This window comes from Argopecten irradians, chromosome 3 (assembly GCF_041381155.1).
Source record: "Argopecten irradians isolate NY chromosome 3, Ai_NY, whole genome shotgun sequence".
In the NCBI taxonomy this organism is placed as follows: domain Eukaryota; kingdom Metazoa; phylum Mollusca; class Bivalvia; order Pectinida; family Pectinidae; genus Argopecten; species Argopecten irradians.
Genome location: NC_091136.1, coordinates 157,973 through 174,967, shown reverse-complemented (window position 1 = coordinate 174,967; position 16,995 = coordinate 157,973). Strand labels below are relative to the sequence as shown.

General features: G+C 35.4%; 2 protein-coding genes across 2 annotated transcripts in view; both read left to right on the top strand.

Moving 5' to 3' along the window:
* The first annotated feature begins 312 nt into the window (after window positions 1–312).
* On the top strand, window positions 313–16,429 carry LOC138317225 (protein turtle homolog B-like). The gene is given in 15 exon segments (XM_069258777.1): window positions 313–740; window positions 1,795–2,058; window positions 2,342–2,605; window positions 3,282–3,563; window positions 4,961–5,287; window positions 5,587–5,889; window positions 6,493–6,612; window positions 6,760–6,781; window positions 7,789–7,811; window positions 8,037–8,067; window positions 8,192–8,268; window positions 8,833–8,869; window positions 9,284–9,354; window positions 10,585–13,938; window positions 16,291–16,429. Coding segments are annotated over 14 exon segments (2,178 nt in total). The 5' UTR covers window positions 313–436; the 3' UTR covers window positions 10,638–13,938; window positions 16,291–16,429.
* Window positions 13,955–16,995, top strand: part of LOC138317224 (nephrin-like) — an 18,144-nt gene continuing 15,103 nt past the window's right edge. The window contains exon 1 of the mRNA XM_069258775.1: window positions 13,955–16,578. Within this exon, the coding sequence (XP_069114876.1) occupies window positions 16,266–16,578 (313 nt within the window). The 5' untranslated portion in view covers window positions 13,955–16,265. The remainder of the gene's footprint in view (window positions 16,579–16,995) is intronic.

The following is a 16,995-nucleotide window of genomic DNA, read 5'->3' as shown; positions in this document are numbered from 1 at the left end:
TAAAATATTACATATACGCTTAATATCTTGGATATAAGCTCTAATAAAAGAAATGATGATATAAATTGATGAATAGAAAATTTAGCATATTTATTCGAATCGCAAAAAATTCGCAAAATCACGATAAGAGAGTAAAAGTTTGCATTTGGTGTTATCAGTCTGCAATCATTTAAACCAATCAGAGGCAATGTTTAAATAGTCAGGGTATATTTACTAAATCTTATGATAACATAACTTGAACTTAATCACAACCTTAAGTGAGATATAGAAAGGAAGTGTATTTTACAAAATCAGGTTCGTCCCCATTATGTAACTGCCTTTACCAAGCCAAGCTTTTATAGAATGAGAAAACTCACTATGCAGCTTTATAAATGCTGTGTATTAACGATTATTGGTAAACAGATATTTGTTTTCAAAACGGTGTTCTATCGGAAATATGTACTTATCGTTGTCAAAAAAGCATATGCTTATTATAGATGGCCCCGGTTCCTCCCTAGCCCTGTCTCCACAGGACACTACCTACACCAGGACAGAGGGTGACACGTTACCGGACATCACCTGTACAGCGGACTGTAGACCTGACTGTACCTTTGTCTGGACACGACCGGACAACACCAACTTTACTGTGTCACCTGTGTTGTCACTGGGGCAACTGGACAGATCAGAACACGGGACGTACTGATGTACTGCTAGGAATATTGTCGGGGAGTCAACTATTTCAATTAGTATTACTGTTCAATGTAGGTACTAGCAATACATTTCCCAATGTAAAATAATGCACTCTCATTTTTAGTTTATAACATTATTTTAGTTATGTTTTCAGGAATGCATCTGTTTAAATACAATAGGCTTCCTATATATATGTGTCCCACCTTGGATGAGAAATACTTTATATTTGAATATTTTCGTGTTTGTATTCATATATCTACGTTCAGTTCACCTTCTCTTGAATAGATACTCAGATGGTAGGCATGCACTAGATACATATGTATATGTCAAGCTATACCTTTACGTGTTATACCAACATATCAACAACCAAGGGGTATATAATTTCGATAAACATTACGATAACATGCATAACAAAGACATCACGAGCAACAAGCTGTCTCCATTCCCTGGACGTGTAATATAAGCTGTAAAATTATTGTAAACTCTTATGTACGTCTTTCAGTATGTCTGTCTGTCAATACCCCTTTCCTTGGGCCAATCACTAACAAACTTACCAATTACCGAAAACACAAATGAATCATAAAATAACGGAAAACGAAGATTGTAACAATAGTAGACATAGGCAATAAACCAGTAACTGCATGTAACTAACTAGACAAAAAAGTCTTAACTCGAAAATCATAAATATATGTTATTTTATATCTATTTAAAGTATAATATTTCTCCCGATATTGAAGGCAAATCCAGTTATTCTCCTTATCCCTATCCTATTTATTGTTGATTCGCTTAGAATGTAACCAAGACAGCTCACTACATGTATTGTGTATATTACTGCAAACCAACATTCTTTTGCAAGGGTTTAACATTCGTGATCAAAGAAAATTCCCAAAGGTTTATATCTGTGAATTAAAATAAAAAACTTTTAAATTAATTCAAAAATCCACTTTTGTAGGCTGCGAATTTTAATCTTCTCGAAATTGATTTGAAATAAATATCTGGAAATTAATTCGCCGCAGAAAAAGTTGGTTTACAGTTAATTACTTGCCAATGATGCTAACACATTTTACAACAGAAATAAAAATTGGATAATGCAGTCAAATCACTTATTTACAATGTATATTTCAGACGGTCCCGGTACCTCCATAGCCCTGCTCCCGCCGGACACTACCTACACTAGGACAGAGGGCGACACGTTACCGGACGTCACCTGTACAGCGGACTGTAGCCCCGACTGTACCTTTGTCTGGACACGACCGGACAACACCAACTTAACTGTGTCACCTGTGTTGTCACTGGGACAACTGGACAGATCAGAACACGGGACGTACAGATGTACTGCTAGGAATTATGTCGGGGAGTCAATTATAACAAATCGTGTTGTCTTACAGTGTAAGTCACTTATGACTTGCATTTGAAAGGACTATGTACTAAGACACCAAATAAATTCCAACAACACCAAATTTTAAATCAATCTTAATACAAAAGTCTTTGGTTGGATATTTCTTTCATTCCAGTTATAATGGTGAAGCCATTATATTCCGAATGTTTTAATATCCGAGAACTTAATATTTTGGAGAAAAAAACCAGATAAAAACATCAAGGGTTTGTTACATATATGCGAATTTCTGTTAACATATATAATGTATTAACATGAAAACTTGGAATATTGCAGATAGCCCCGGTACCTCAATAGCTGTGTCTCCGCCGGACACTATCTACATCAGGACGGAGGGTGACACGTTACCGGACATCACCTGTACAGCGGACTGTAGACCTGGCTGTACCTTTGACTGGACACGACCGGACAACACCAACTTTACCGTGTCACCTGTGTTGTCTCTCGGACAACTGGACAGATCAGAACACGGGAAGTACAGATGTACTGCTAGGAATGTTGTCGGGGAGTCAACTATTACAATTAGTGTTACCGTACAATGTAGGTACTAGCAATACATTTCATGATGCAAATAATGCACTCTTGTTTTAGCTTATAAAATTATTTTTTGTTATGTTTTCAGGAATGCATTTGTTTAAATACAATAGGCTTTCAATAGATATGTGACTCACCTTAGATGGGAAACAGTTTATATTTGAAGATTGTCCAGTGTTTGTATTGAATGTGATATATCTACATTCACAGTTTACCATCACCTGAATAGATACTCGAATGGTAGGCATGCACTAGATACATATGTATATGTTAAGATATACCTTTACGTGTTATACCAACATATCAACAACCAAGGGGGATATAATTTCGATAAAAAACAACATTACGATAACATAACAAAGACATCACGAGCAACAAGCTGTCTCCATTCCTTGGACGTGTAAAATAATTTTAAAATTATTGTAACTATTATGTCGGTCAAGAACATTTGTTATTGACTCAAAAATTATTTTTCACTGTTTTTGAAAAGGTGCCAGCGGCTTTATACATCATAGGTTTAGCATGGGATTATATAATGTGTATGGGTTGTTCAAAGTCATTCACATCTATCAAATCGTATGAACATTGTATCCAGTTTTATCTCCAATATAAAAACTCAACAATATGTGATACAAATGTTTTAAAAATGATTCAAGGTATATATTTCCGTTTCGTTTTGTAGACACACCAAACATAATGGACCTTGTACTCACTGTGTCAGATGGAAATATCACAGAAGGTAGTAGTATATCTTTGGTCTGCAAAGTAGATAGTTTTCCTCCGTCTACTATACAGTGGTTCTATAAGGCTAACGGTACCGTTCTACAGACCAGTCCAGACGTCCCGGAGAGTACCTACACCCTGACTGACGCTGGCTGTCTGGACACCGGACTCTACACCTGTTCTGTCCGGAACAGTGTCTCTACTACAGCGGTCACCAGGGATATACCTATCAATGTTCTGTGTAAGTATCACAGTGGTCACCAGGTATACCTATCAACGTTCTGTGTAAGTACCACACGGTCATCGGAGATATACATATCAACGTACTGTTTATGTACCACAGCGGTCACCAGGGATATACCTATCAACGTTCTGTGTAAGTATCACAATGGTCATCGGAGATATACCTATCAACGTTCTCTGAAAGTACCAAAGCGGTCACCAGGGATATACATATCAACGTTATGTGTGAGTATCACAGCGGTCACCAGGGATATACCTATCAACGTTCTGTGCAAGTATCACAGTGGTCATCGGAGATATACCTATCAACTTCTCTGAAAGTACCACAGCGGTCACAAGGGACATACCTATCAACGTTATGTGTGAGTATCACAGCGGTCACCAGGGATATACCTATCAACGTTCTGTGCAAGTATCACAGTGGTTATATATCGGAGATATAGCTATCAACTTTCTCTGAAAGTACCACAGCGGTCACAAGGGATATACCTATCAACGTTCTGTGTAAGTACCACAGCGATCACCAGAGATATACATATCAACGTTCTTCGTAAGTACCACAGCGGTCACCAGAGTTATACCTAGCAATGTTTCAATGAAGTGTTAATGCAGTCATGATGGATATGTCATATCTGCACTTATTAGTGGGGGAGTAAATCAGATATATGTAAATTAGCAGTAACTTATAAATTCTGGAGACGCTTTCATTGTGGAATATCCGTGTACCGACACAGTTTGTCTCAGCATCTAAACATGATACCGATTGCCGATGAAATGCGTTGATCATCTAACATTATTAAATATAATCATAATTCATAACCAAACAAAGATGTGAATAGTTCAAATTTGAAGTAAGTAATTCATGAATTACCTGAAGAGTTGTAAATTTGTTGTCATATTTCTCTAACGAAGAGACACTATATACCAAGCAATAATATGCGTCTTCTAACCTATGTCTATATCGAGGTGTCAGTAACCACTGTTATCACGAGGGATATTCCTTTCAACGATCATTGTTGGTAACCTTAGGTTACATGTTATAAGATCAACAACGGAAAACATCCAGTTGGAGAGGAAATACATGTGGTAAAAAGTATATGCTATTCGGCGAAGGACTTCCGTTCTAGTCTATCCGAGTAAAAACATGTCTGTAACTTACTCATTAGCAAATAAAAACTAAGATAAACAGTGATATTGATAATTGTATAGCTTAGAGCCGTCAAAACCTAGAACGAGAAAAAAGAATGTATACCTTTTTAGGTGTATCCTACAAATAAATATAAAAATTGTATATTTTTTTCGAATTGGTTTTACAGTAAATGTGATACCGAACTTTTCATATATTAAACAACAACATTATTTTACGTTATTATAACGACATTATTCTTATTACAGGTCGGCCACGAGAAGACCCAAGGATAAATGCTAACCATAACTTTGGTTTATCAACATCAGATAAAATTACTATCACTGCTCACTTCCTTGCCAACCCGGCACCATATTTCACTTGGGGGTTTCAAAACACCTCTTCTTTACACGAAACAGAGCTTGTCAACGGAACAGATGCTTTTCTGACATACAGTTCCTATATTTCGACGAACTTGTCAGCAGTTTCGATAGGAATACGTACAAACATTAACGAACATTGGTACGGCATATATGTCGTAACGGCAACAAACAGTCAGGGTAGTGGAAAGATAAGTTTTACCGTAAATGCTCAAGGTACGTATAACATGAGATATTCGTGGTGAAGGAATTCTAAAGTATTTTGTGTGTAGAAATATTCAAAGTTGACCTATGGAACAGTGATTAAAACAATATGTGAAGCTAATTTCGTTGTTTAATTATAGCATCTATGTAAGCAAAGAACGATTGTTTTCACAACCAATATTTAATCTTAGAGTAACTACAGTACACAAAACTATAAATAAAAACCTGATATATCAATCATTTATATATGTTATGACCTACATTCCTTTCCTTTTTTTCTATACAACAGCAATGTGAATATTTGATTTCAGGCAAGCCTAATCCACCCTACGACGCAGTAGCTGTCTGTCCATTTCAGGATCGAGCAATCCTGAGTTGGAAATCTGGTTTTGATGGAGGTTCCGCGCAAACATTTATTGTAGGAGTTAATGTTCAAGCAGATAATTTATATGATATAGACAGTGCAACATCTGTTTCTGATCCTGGTCAACACCAAACTGCCAATATATCTATATCAGGACTTCTTGCGGATACACAGTATTTCTTCATGGTGTATGCTGTAAACAAATTCGGAAACTCTACACTACAACAAAAAGTCAGCTGTATAACGAAAGGTATGCATGGTAATGTTCTTGTATATTAAATCCCGATTCTTTTTCCCGTAAAAGTTTTTTTTTATAATTTACATTTTATTCAGTTTTTTCATCAATACATGTAATGTACACAAGATAACTGTGATCAATGATCATCATACATACTTCATATGTATTTACTCTTTCTCACGTGTGTAATCATACATGTACCCTTACACTCATGCATGACACTTTCTCATGCTGTAGATTATAAATACACACACACAAAACACTATTTTACTTGCTTATTTTTTCCCTGGTCATTACACTTGCATTCACACACCCACAGCACTTCCTATATTTTTTAAGTATAACCTATCAATCAATTGCGTAAAAGTTATATACAGGGATACGCATTGATTTTCTTAGAAACAAGAACGATTTCTTGGTCGAATGGAGATTATATTTTAGATTCATATTTATATGAACGACATGATTATGGCGAATTTCTGGATCATTGAAGAAAAATGTACCACATGCAACTTACTATTTAACAGACAGTTACAAAATAAATAGATTTTACTCAACAAACTTTGAAATGATTCAATATTAAACAATACTACATTTATCTAATTGTGTTTTTAGGTTCGCCGACACCCGCGGAGGCATGTGGGTCCAACAATTTGTTTGTCCCGGGGGTAGTATTGATAACTGTAGCTGTACTCACACTCTCGTTCACGATAGGCCTCGAGATTTTCTTCAGAAGTAAGTAGGAAAGAAAACATGTTTATTTTTTGCCATACAATATATACATATATTAAATATGAAATATACAAATATTTCACTTAATAAAAATATCTGCAAAGAGAATTGAAACTATAATGTGATTTTTTTCACATTTCCTTTTTACAGGAAATCGTCAGTTATGTTGTGGGTAAGTTTTTTACAACAGGATGTATATAGATAGATATGGCTTTATAACGTTTATCGAGGATCGTGTTTAGGTAGAAATAGGGGATCTTATATTTTATTCTACATAACTACGCCTCCCTTTACACGCACCAAGTTTCATAAACTTTCCTTAAATCTAAAGAATTCTTTAACTTTAAAGCATTACGAATTTAAAGTTGCTCATTTAAAGAATTTTAAGTTAAGGAATTCATTAAAGTTAATGAATGTTCATGAAACTGGACCCTGAAAGTCTCCGTTAAATATCGTAATTAGCGTGGTTTATCAAGTACCAGGTGGGGTGAAATGCCGGATGTTTTGGACAGTTTTTCTGGTTTGATTATCATATAACACACTAAAATACTACATACAAAATATACAACAGTTCAACTATTCAATGAAGGCATAGACAGAAAAACCTTCGTCTCTTAAAGTTTAAACATACGTTGCGCTGAAGAAAGTACGTATTTAAGCATTCTTAGCTGCATGCATGGTTCCGCAAGATACGAAACATACTACATTAAATCTCAATTAGATAACATAGCATCATGAAACGATGCAGTGCATTATAAAAGAATAGTAGTGAGGTGTAGTGTCTTTAAAACTTAATATACTAATTAAACCTTTTTTGAACATGGCTGTAGGGAACTTAACTTGTTCGATGAAATTTAATATGTTCATTTAATCGATTATTTCTACATGTAGGAGCCTTTGCATCGACTTGCTTCGTGTTTAGTAAAATCATAAATTCACAATCGTACTCTCGGATTGTAATTAATATATCTACGATATTGAATGATAAAACTGTAGTACCTAACATATTACATTCGTTATGAACGTTAGCGATACACTAATGAAAGTAATGAAACAATCCAATAGTGCATGTTACCATAGTTTCTACGATGATTATAGCCTTAATTAATACTGAAATAGCATTTTGCCTAACTTAGAATATGTTTCAGAATATCAACGTGTTCTTTGATTTATTTTCAGCCAGTGTCAGCTATCAGATAGAGGTATAGTTATTTATATGATTATTCATAATGTGTTATCTCAGTAAAAATAACTAATCAGGCTTACGCTCCTGACAGTAAGAGCCTTAAACAGGCAAGCTTTCTTTTGAGGTTTAGTATTAAATTTAATTATGAAATCAGAACATTTTTTTATAATATTATATGTGCTGAAATGATTTATGCATTACTTTCACTTTAAGGAAATAATATATACAATCTATATTTCAGCTGCGAGAGTTCAAGATCCAATTAATGAGAGGTAAGGTTCAACGTTTGATAATAGTGCAAAAACATATTTGTTATTTTTACAAATAATAATATGTTTGCTGACACACGATTTGGGCTAACAGTAAAATGTGTGATTTTTCTTTATTCCTATTCAGGTCTGTATATGATCAACTTAACACAACGGATGTTGCACAGGCTTCTGTATACTCTGATCTAGGAAGAAGTAATCACGGTAAGATAAACTTACATCCTTTCTGATTAATCAATCTGATGTAATGTAATCCATATGAAGGGGCTGCGTTGATCATGACCCGACATATTTCAACAAGTCATCGACTTCTGGGACAAATTAAATTCAGAGCAATTGCCAGATACTAATCAATGGCGATGTTTTTCTTCGGGTAATCATCAGGTTTTCTCCACAAACTTTACCCGCGTGGTACGTCTTATAATTATCCTTGCTGTTAATGGGTTGTTAAGCAAATCAAATCAAATTCAAAATATAATATAAACAACATCCAGAAGGAAGTAACATGAGATAAATAGTAACAGATTAATTGTTTTTTCTTTTCCATTTTAAATGAAAATCATGATATGTTGGATACATTCTATAGTTATTACGTGATTTCAATCTCACCAGATTTGAAGTCCCGCCATATATAACCGTTTTCTGGTATTATAGTAAAACACAATTTACAAAATACAATTACATTGTCAAATCTTATAATTAGGTCACCAGTAAGTGATGTTAATCCTATAAGAGTTATAACATTTCATTGGTGTTTTGCTGTTTCAGTGTATCAGAATGATTCAGTCCATCAGGATAATGGCGGGTAAGTTGTGTTAATCAATATTATAGTTTTTAATGTTTTTTGCTGTTGTTGTTTTTTATTGTTTTATAATTAAACTTTGCGTTATCCATTTAAACAATTGCAAGTAAATCATACGAATTGTTCATCAATTCATAAAACTTGTTTGCAATTGTAGGGGATATCGGTTCCATAAATCGTAGATTCATTTCCTTACATGGTAAGGGATTAGATGTGTTTCAAAATTAACTCAAAACGTAATTTTCTAATAATCTAATTAATCTGAGATGGTAAAACAAAGATTATTCCTCTACATGTTAAGCACATGGTTAATGTATCATGTATATTACATGTGTCTCTACATTATACAAACCCTTGAATATATTCACGATAATTACAATTTATTATCACTATGTATTCACTTTATTACTTTTGAAGACAATACGAAATGTTGGGTAGACAATCACATCCGAATTTCTACGATGATCTGCATAGTTCTACACCATCTGGTAAGCTTTGTATTAATATTGTGGTTGCTTGTTTTCTGTAAAACCTGTAAGACTAATATCAGCTTCAGTCCTATGTCAGCTACCGTGTTTTTGGTTCAATAATAGTGTATACCTAATGCAGAATAAAATTGAAATATATCAAGGTAAAAATTGTACATACAGTATAACCCCTTTAACTCGAACCCTGATTCCTCGAATAACCCCCATTCGTCGGACTGATCGTACGGTCTCGACCGTGTCCCTATAAAATTTATGTAACAAAACCCCGGATAGCTCGAACAGCTATTCGTCGAATACCCCTTTTTCCTCGAACAGTAATATATCCCCGTTTCATCAAATACATAGTATTGTATCAACCCATGTATTCGTCGAACAGGTGTTCGACCCTTGAACATATTTTTACTTGTATCACACGTGACTGCACAGACCCACATGGATCACCTCAACACTGTCTGTGTTTATACAGGCCTTCAGGCAATTAAAGATTAACGGTGTCAGTATTACCTATCTACACGATAGCCAGTCGTTGTTTGATGTTAACTTTATTTCAACATTTCAGAAAAGGCATTAAATAATGTTTCGATCGTAATAATCTTCGCTGTAAATACGAAAATACGAAAGTTGTTGATCCGTGCTAATAGAAAATACGGATTGTGAAATGACAAAAAAGGTGGAAGAAATAGCTTACGTCGGCTTACCTACAATTTATATGTTCAATATGTTTTACTTTCATTCGACAGGCATGTGGAATACTAGTACTCATTTCGTATGATATATTTCAGAGAAAATATGTACAGACATAAATGACGATCGCTTTCTCTGCTGTGAATGACATTTAATTTACTTTCTCGTCAGCATTTTTATACGCTCATTTTATGTAATACATATTTTTCAACTTGATATTACTGTATTACTATCAGAAGTACCTTTTCATAAAATTTCCAAAATGCTGCAAGTTACGGTAATTAAGATGTAATTGACACGCATTGCTGGACACAGTTTGAGACCAGACATTTTGACTCTCAACGATCGATCGTGACCAACCTCGGAAGAATCGCATACCCTGTATTCCTCGGAACTATTGATCTGGTCCCCTGCAGTTCGAGTTAAAGGGGTTTTACTGTAATTTGAACTTCGAAATGCTAGTTGCGTCCTGCATTAAAAATGCAGTGTTCAGAAATGTACTTGTAGCCTATGAATTTTGAAACAATATGAGATATTTCATTTCAGGCGATAAAACAACTTACGTCAACACCGTTATTGGTGGATCCAAAGGGAAATAAATCCAGCATGAGAACTTCATCCAATGAGATGCATTTATTCATTCCTAAAAAAATATGTATATTTTATTGGGCAATGAAATCATCCTAACCGTGCAGACAAAATAGATTGAGGAATTTCCATGACATATTGCCATTTTATCAAGATATATATAAAGCAAACTCATTTACATGATATTAACAATTCGTATATATGGTATTATATGTTTTTGACAGTATCATTAAAGCTTCATTTACATTTTATATAGCGGTTTTCAAGTGTACTGTACTACCCGTACACTTTTGTACATTGAAATTATGTTTTTTTGTTGTTGTTGTTTTTGGCCAATTTACAATAAAATATATAAATACTGACAGCCACTTTTATAACGTTCTTTATGTGATTCAGCTGTTTTAGAATATATGCGTATATTTACCAATAACATATATTTCTGTAAAGTATAGCAATGACTGAATGCTACGCAACACATTTCCCTAGTTATAGTTAATTGTTAATCAGTTGTTGATGCGATTCCTTCGATCGCACTAGCTAACATTATATATGAATCATGATCCATACCATAAACCCTGAAGACATATACATCTGATGTAAAAGAATAAAAAATGTGTTATGTTATAAATATCAAGTAGCATTTAAAAACATTATATATATATATACTTGCTGGTCGAACTATAAGAGCAATATTTGTAGTGATATCAAATTTAATCAATGATTATTGTCAATAATTTGTCAATGACATCTGTAACATAACCAAAATAAGAAAGAAAGACATTTTCATGGTTGCAGATACATGCATATGTTGTACATACATAATAAATATTATTTAAAGTTGATAACAATGTCTTTGATTACTTAAAATACACCACATTGCAGGGACATAAAATATCGTATTAACATCGGGGAAAATAAATATCGTATTTCCCTGGGGCGTATGTCCCATGGTGATCGCCAATCTTACACTTGCAGTCATCTCCCCTTCCAATTGTAAAACAATCGCTGAATCGCTGAAATGATATATTTGGTAAGCTTCTGGGCTTGTGTGATGTATGTTTATACTTTCTTCGACTGATATAGTATTATACATGCGCGTACTATTTGTTTAAAACTTCCGGTTGCGTTAAAAGGTGTCTTTATTTGACACTTGGTAATCGTTCGTTAATTCATGTAATGTTGATTTTGTACATATACGTCATGGTGACCCTATTGGGTGTAAAAAAAACTCCCCATTACAAATGTTAGTGGTTGTTTAACAGTTCGTACTACCACTACACAGTTCAGTTGACTAACTCTCTAGTAGAACGATGGTCGAAATTTGGTTGGGTGGTTGGCCCACAATTTGTTCAGTCTGGATTTGAAGCAATTAAGCGTTGGTGATGTAATCACTTCCTCTGAGAGCGAGTTCTATGTCTTAATTACTCGATTACTAAAGAAATTTCCGGTTGAGTTTAGCCTAAATTGTTTTTAAGTGTTTTTTCGAGTGTCCTCTTGTTGCTATACCAATTAGTTCTCTAAACAAAGTTGTTTGATACAGAATGTATGTTTTGTTTAAAATCTTGTAGACTTGAATCACATTTGCCCTGTTTCTTCTATATTCTAAACTTGGTAGCCCGAGTTTCTTGATGCGCTCTGTATACGATAAGTTTGGAATTGATGGTATCCTATTTGTTGCTCTTCGTTGTTCGTTTTCCAGTGTGATTTTATCACGTGTCAACATTGGTAACCAAATAGTGGTTGCGTATTCCAAATGGGGACGAATTAAAGTTTTGAATAGAGTAAGGAATATGGTCGGACTCATATAAGTGAAGGTGCGGAACACTATTCCCAACATCCTATTCGCTTTTAAGGCTGCTGCATTACATTGTGCTGGTTTTGAGTTGGTTGTCTATAGTGACCCCAATATCAATTTCCATGGTTACTCGTGAGATAGTGGTAGTATTGCCTTGTGTTGTAAGGGGGGTAATTGTGGTTTCCCAGATTATTTCCAATTTCCAAAAATTTACATTTGTCCGTGTTTAGGCTCATTAACCATGTCGACGTCCAATCACACATGTTGTTGATATTTTCTTGCAGCTTAGAACGGTCTTCATCAGATGTTATTTTTGCTGATAATTTGGTGTCATCTGCAAATAGCTTTATTGTGTAGTCCAGCATATCTGGCATATCGTTAACGTAAATTAGGAATAGGATTGGTCCCAGCACACTCCCTTGAAGTACGCCACTGGTGACTGGTTGTTCTGTCGATAGTTGACCATTAACGGTGACACTTTGAACGTTGTTGGCCAGGAATGCAGTTATCCAACTTAGACCGTTTCCTCCAATACTGTACAATGATGGATGAGGTGTAAAAAGTTAAATTTTAGTAATTGTAAATTAAAATAATACGGTTTTATATTTAACCCCAGAGAAGCATAATAAACAATTTATGTCCCCAGTGACAGTGTGAAATCACATTTTAGCTTACTCATAATCATTGGAACATATTTAATTTTAACTTATTACGGAATATTACACCTTAGGGTAAATAAACCGTCATACCACACTGTCACCGGGGCTATGAATGCATGTTTTTGATTCCAGACCCCGTGAACGGACGATATAATTCAATCTTGTTCATTGTCTGCATACAATTGGAGAAAATCAGTTCATCGCCACTCAGGAAACTCAAACTGTCACTTGACAATTTTTTTTCATCAAGTGAGGGAGGTGCGGGTGGTATGAATCCGTCTTTGATATTGTGTTTGTTAACAGGCACGATCTGCCTTAAGGTATTCATGCATTGCTGTCACTGGATTTTATTAACACATTTTATCCAAAACACAGCTAAGTCATGGTACAGCTAAACTGAGCTCTTAATACAAGCGATTGATGTATCATTGCATTGATCTTATAAATCTACCCATCAAGCAACGTCCTACACTCTTTTTGTGTTAAATCCTCTTTGTTATCTACTAAACATGTACATATCAGTTACCTCTACTTACAGAAAGATAACATCAATCAGCTATTATCTTCAGGAACATTCTGTAGATAAATAACTTCAACTATATAAACATTGACAATACCTGCAGTCGATTCCATTCCCCACCTTCATTATACACTTTACATAAAGAAAATGTTTACCAACTCGTTTGCCGTGCATGTATGATCTTTAAAACTACAGAACTAAGTGACCTTTTATGTACACTGTTTTCAAAGCTTCCTGGTTCACTTTACAAGATCTAGTGTTAGCATGGGCCAGGAAGGCGATCAACACTATGTTAATTCTATCTGTATGGGTATTTGCTATGGTACAGGCCATACAAGGTAAGTTTGTTTCTTACGTCTTTTATTTATGTTTATATTTGTCTGCAAGATAGATCCTTAAACGATTTGATTAGGTATGCATGTGCCATTTCGTTCACACACAGAGGGTTGTATTGTTTATGTGACTATTTATATATCAACCCACACTGTTCACAAGTTACCTCCCTTACACAAGTAGGATCTATATAACTTCCGCGTTCTTAATAATATAGATAGGGTATAAAACAAGACTAATGATTATCTGTGACACAAAGTTGACAGCCTGCCTAGTATTTGCGGTAAGCTACTGATAAGTTGTTTTTTTCTGTATGTGTTACAGGATCCCAAAATACATCGTTTATAATATATATCTAAACTTGTCCTGGGCGAGTTTCAAAAAACACCCAATTCATTATTATTTTAAACAATAATGGTAAACATTTCTAAAACTACTCAGTTATGCTAGGTTTACACTATGTTCCCGGCGATCACGGTAGCCCCGTTTGCCCGAAACGTGGTGCGCCGTGGAATTTTGGCTATTTTTGTCTCTGTATTCAAGTTGAGCTAGGTCTTGTGAAGTTTTGCCACGGTCTTTTACGGATTACGTCATGGACCGTGGATATACGGGAAAGTGCTGTTCCGGGAGGTAAAAGGTACACTACGGCTTTAGCACGGTCTATCAAGGATACCACTACGTTCTCACTAGGCCTGTTACGATCTGATGAGGTCTGCTACGTTTTAAACGTTTTGATCAAGCTCCGATACGTTTTTCACGGTCCGCCAAGGCTTACTAGGGATGAAAGTCTGATACCGGGATTTTTTTTGAAGCAAATGAAACAATATTTATTGCCGAAAATGTCATTTCAAACACATTTTAATTACAAATTATATTTGGTATGAATATATAATTATTATAGCCAAGTGTTTTACGCCATTTTTTTCTGTAATGGTTAATCACTTAATCTGTCTTTTGCAATAATAGCTTTTGTATAATTTGATGGTTTTAATGTGTTTGATAATGACTATTACTATTTAATGATATGTACCATGCCAGGCAATGATACTTCATCAGATATTGGTTGCAACGCAAGATCGTAATAAGACGTAACACGCCGTATCACGTCGGGCTTTCAATCGCTACAAGCCGTGATGTGCCTTGACAGAACGTATCGAAACGGTTATCATCCACCTTGGCTTGCCGTCAAAACCTTGACAAACCTTGACAAAACGGCACAAAACGTGCAGCCAATCTGCATCAACCGTGATAAAACGTGGAAAAACGCAACAGAACGTCACAAAACTTGAAATCACCGTTAGATTCCGGGAAACGTGCTTGCTGCCCGTTCCACCACGGACCGTCTGGAAGTTTTGTTACGGCCTCGCACGCATTGTTACGTTTTGTTACGTCAATCCCGTTTTATGACGTCCTGTGGCGTTTACCATCTGTACCGTGACTGCCGTGGCAAATTTTTTGACAGTTTAAAAATCTGGCACGGCATCCACGGTAATCACGACCGCTCACGTTTGTCTATCACGTCCTTCTGCGTTGTCTCGCGGTCACCACGTTTTGTCCACGGTGGCCCGAAACGGGGCTGCCGTGGCCGCCGGGAACATAGTGTAAACCTAGCATTAGTTATTGTGTTAACTTCAATGTTGGCGAACTACAAAAGGTTGTTAAAATTCTTAGAAAACCTGATTTGCTTTAAGACATGCATATTTGATGAAATTTTGACACCTTTAAAATAACAATGCTTTTAATTGTATCGACATAGATTTTATTTCTGACGCTATACTTAAGGCTTGATCATTCTGGAAATAGCAAACGTTATGACGTCATGTTTTATCCAGTGGCTTTGGGATGTTCTATAATTACAATTGTATGTACAACTTTATGTCTTGATGATGGCAGACAGAAACATAGATGTGATATGAGTTAATATATTATATATTAAATCAAATTAACGCTATATCGAAATCATTTGGTGTCAAAAGTAAATAACGTGATCGGGCACAGGGTATCGAAGTAAGTAGATTTCAATATTTATCAAAACACATTTACAATCGAAATAAATCATATTAACAATTCTTTATATTATAAAATATCGTTGTTACCAACATATATTTGGCGATAGTGTGCAACCATGCCCTGGTATTGAGTCTTGAATATATTAACGTAATTCTAATAAGGTATTATACTAAAAAATGCATATTATTACGATGATATTTTTTTATAAATTGATCACGGTTATCTTACAAGATTTAGATCTAGATACATGTAGTTAGTATGTAGGATACAAATATTACCTAATTGGATAAACGAACATTTTGATGGACTACACTGACGGGGAATGGGTAATAATATTATTATTATAGGACAGACCATCACCCCTGTGTATGTCCAGATCAACACCCCCGTCACACTGACCTGTCCGGCTGATGACCAGGCCACGAACCTTACCTGGACCGGACCCGGTGGTAACCTCTGGGTTACGGGTACCACAGTGGAGGATCGTGTGGATGGCGGTAGTATACCATGGATATCCGCCGGTTACTCGGGAGGGAGTTACACACTTACGTTTACACAGGTCCGGGCAAGGGACACGGGGATATATACATGTACAGTGGACGGGAAAATGGGGCTACGCATGGTCATTGTACAAGGTATTGTGTACAGATGTTTGGCCCAAAAATTGAGTATATATATACATTATGCCCAATTTGCATAACCTACTATAGAGAAAATGAATTAAGGTAGGTCCATACTTTTGAAAACTGCGCCAATTCATATGACGCTATACCGCATTTTGCGGAGGTTGTTTGAATTCCAGAATGGTATTCGATACGCAACGACATCCTATTTGTATAATTTTTCAATAGGTGAAAATTGTCTACATATAATATTGCATGTTTAAAATCATAAAATAAATCAAATAAAAGCAGTAAAGTGAAAATTACATGCTATCTCTGAGGTTTTTGCGTTCCCTGTCGTAAATGGGAATGGATTTTCAAACAGCGGAAGTGCCGTTCGTCGCTATAAATGATAAGAGGGGACCCGGCCGGACCGAAATTCCGGAATTA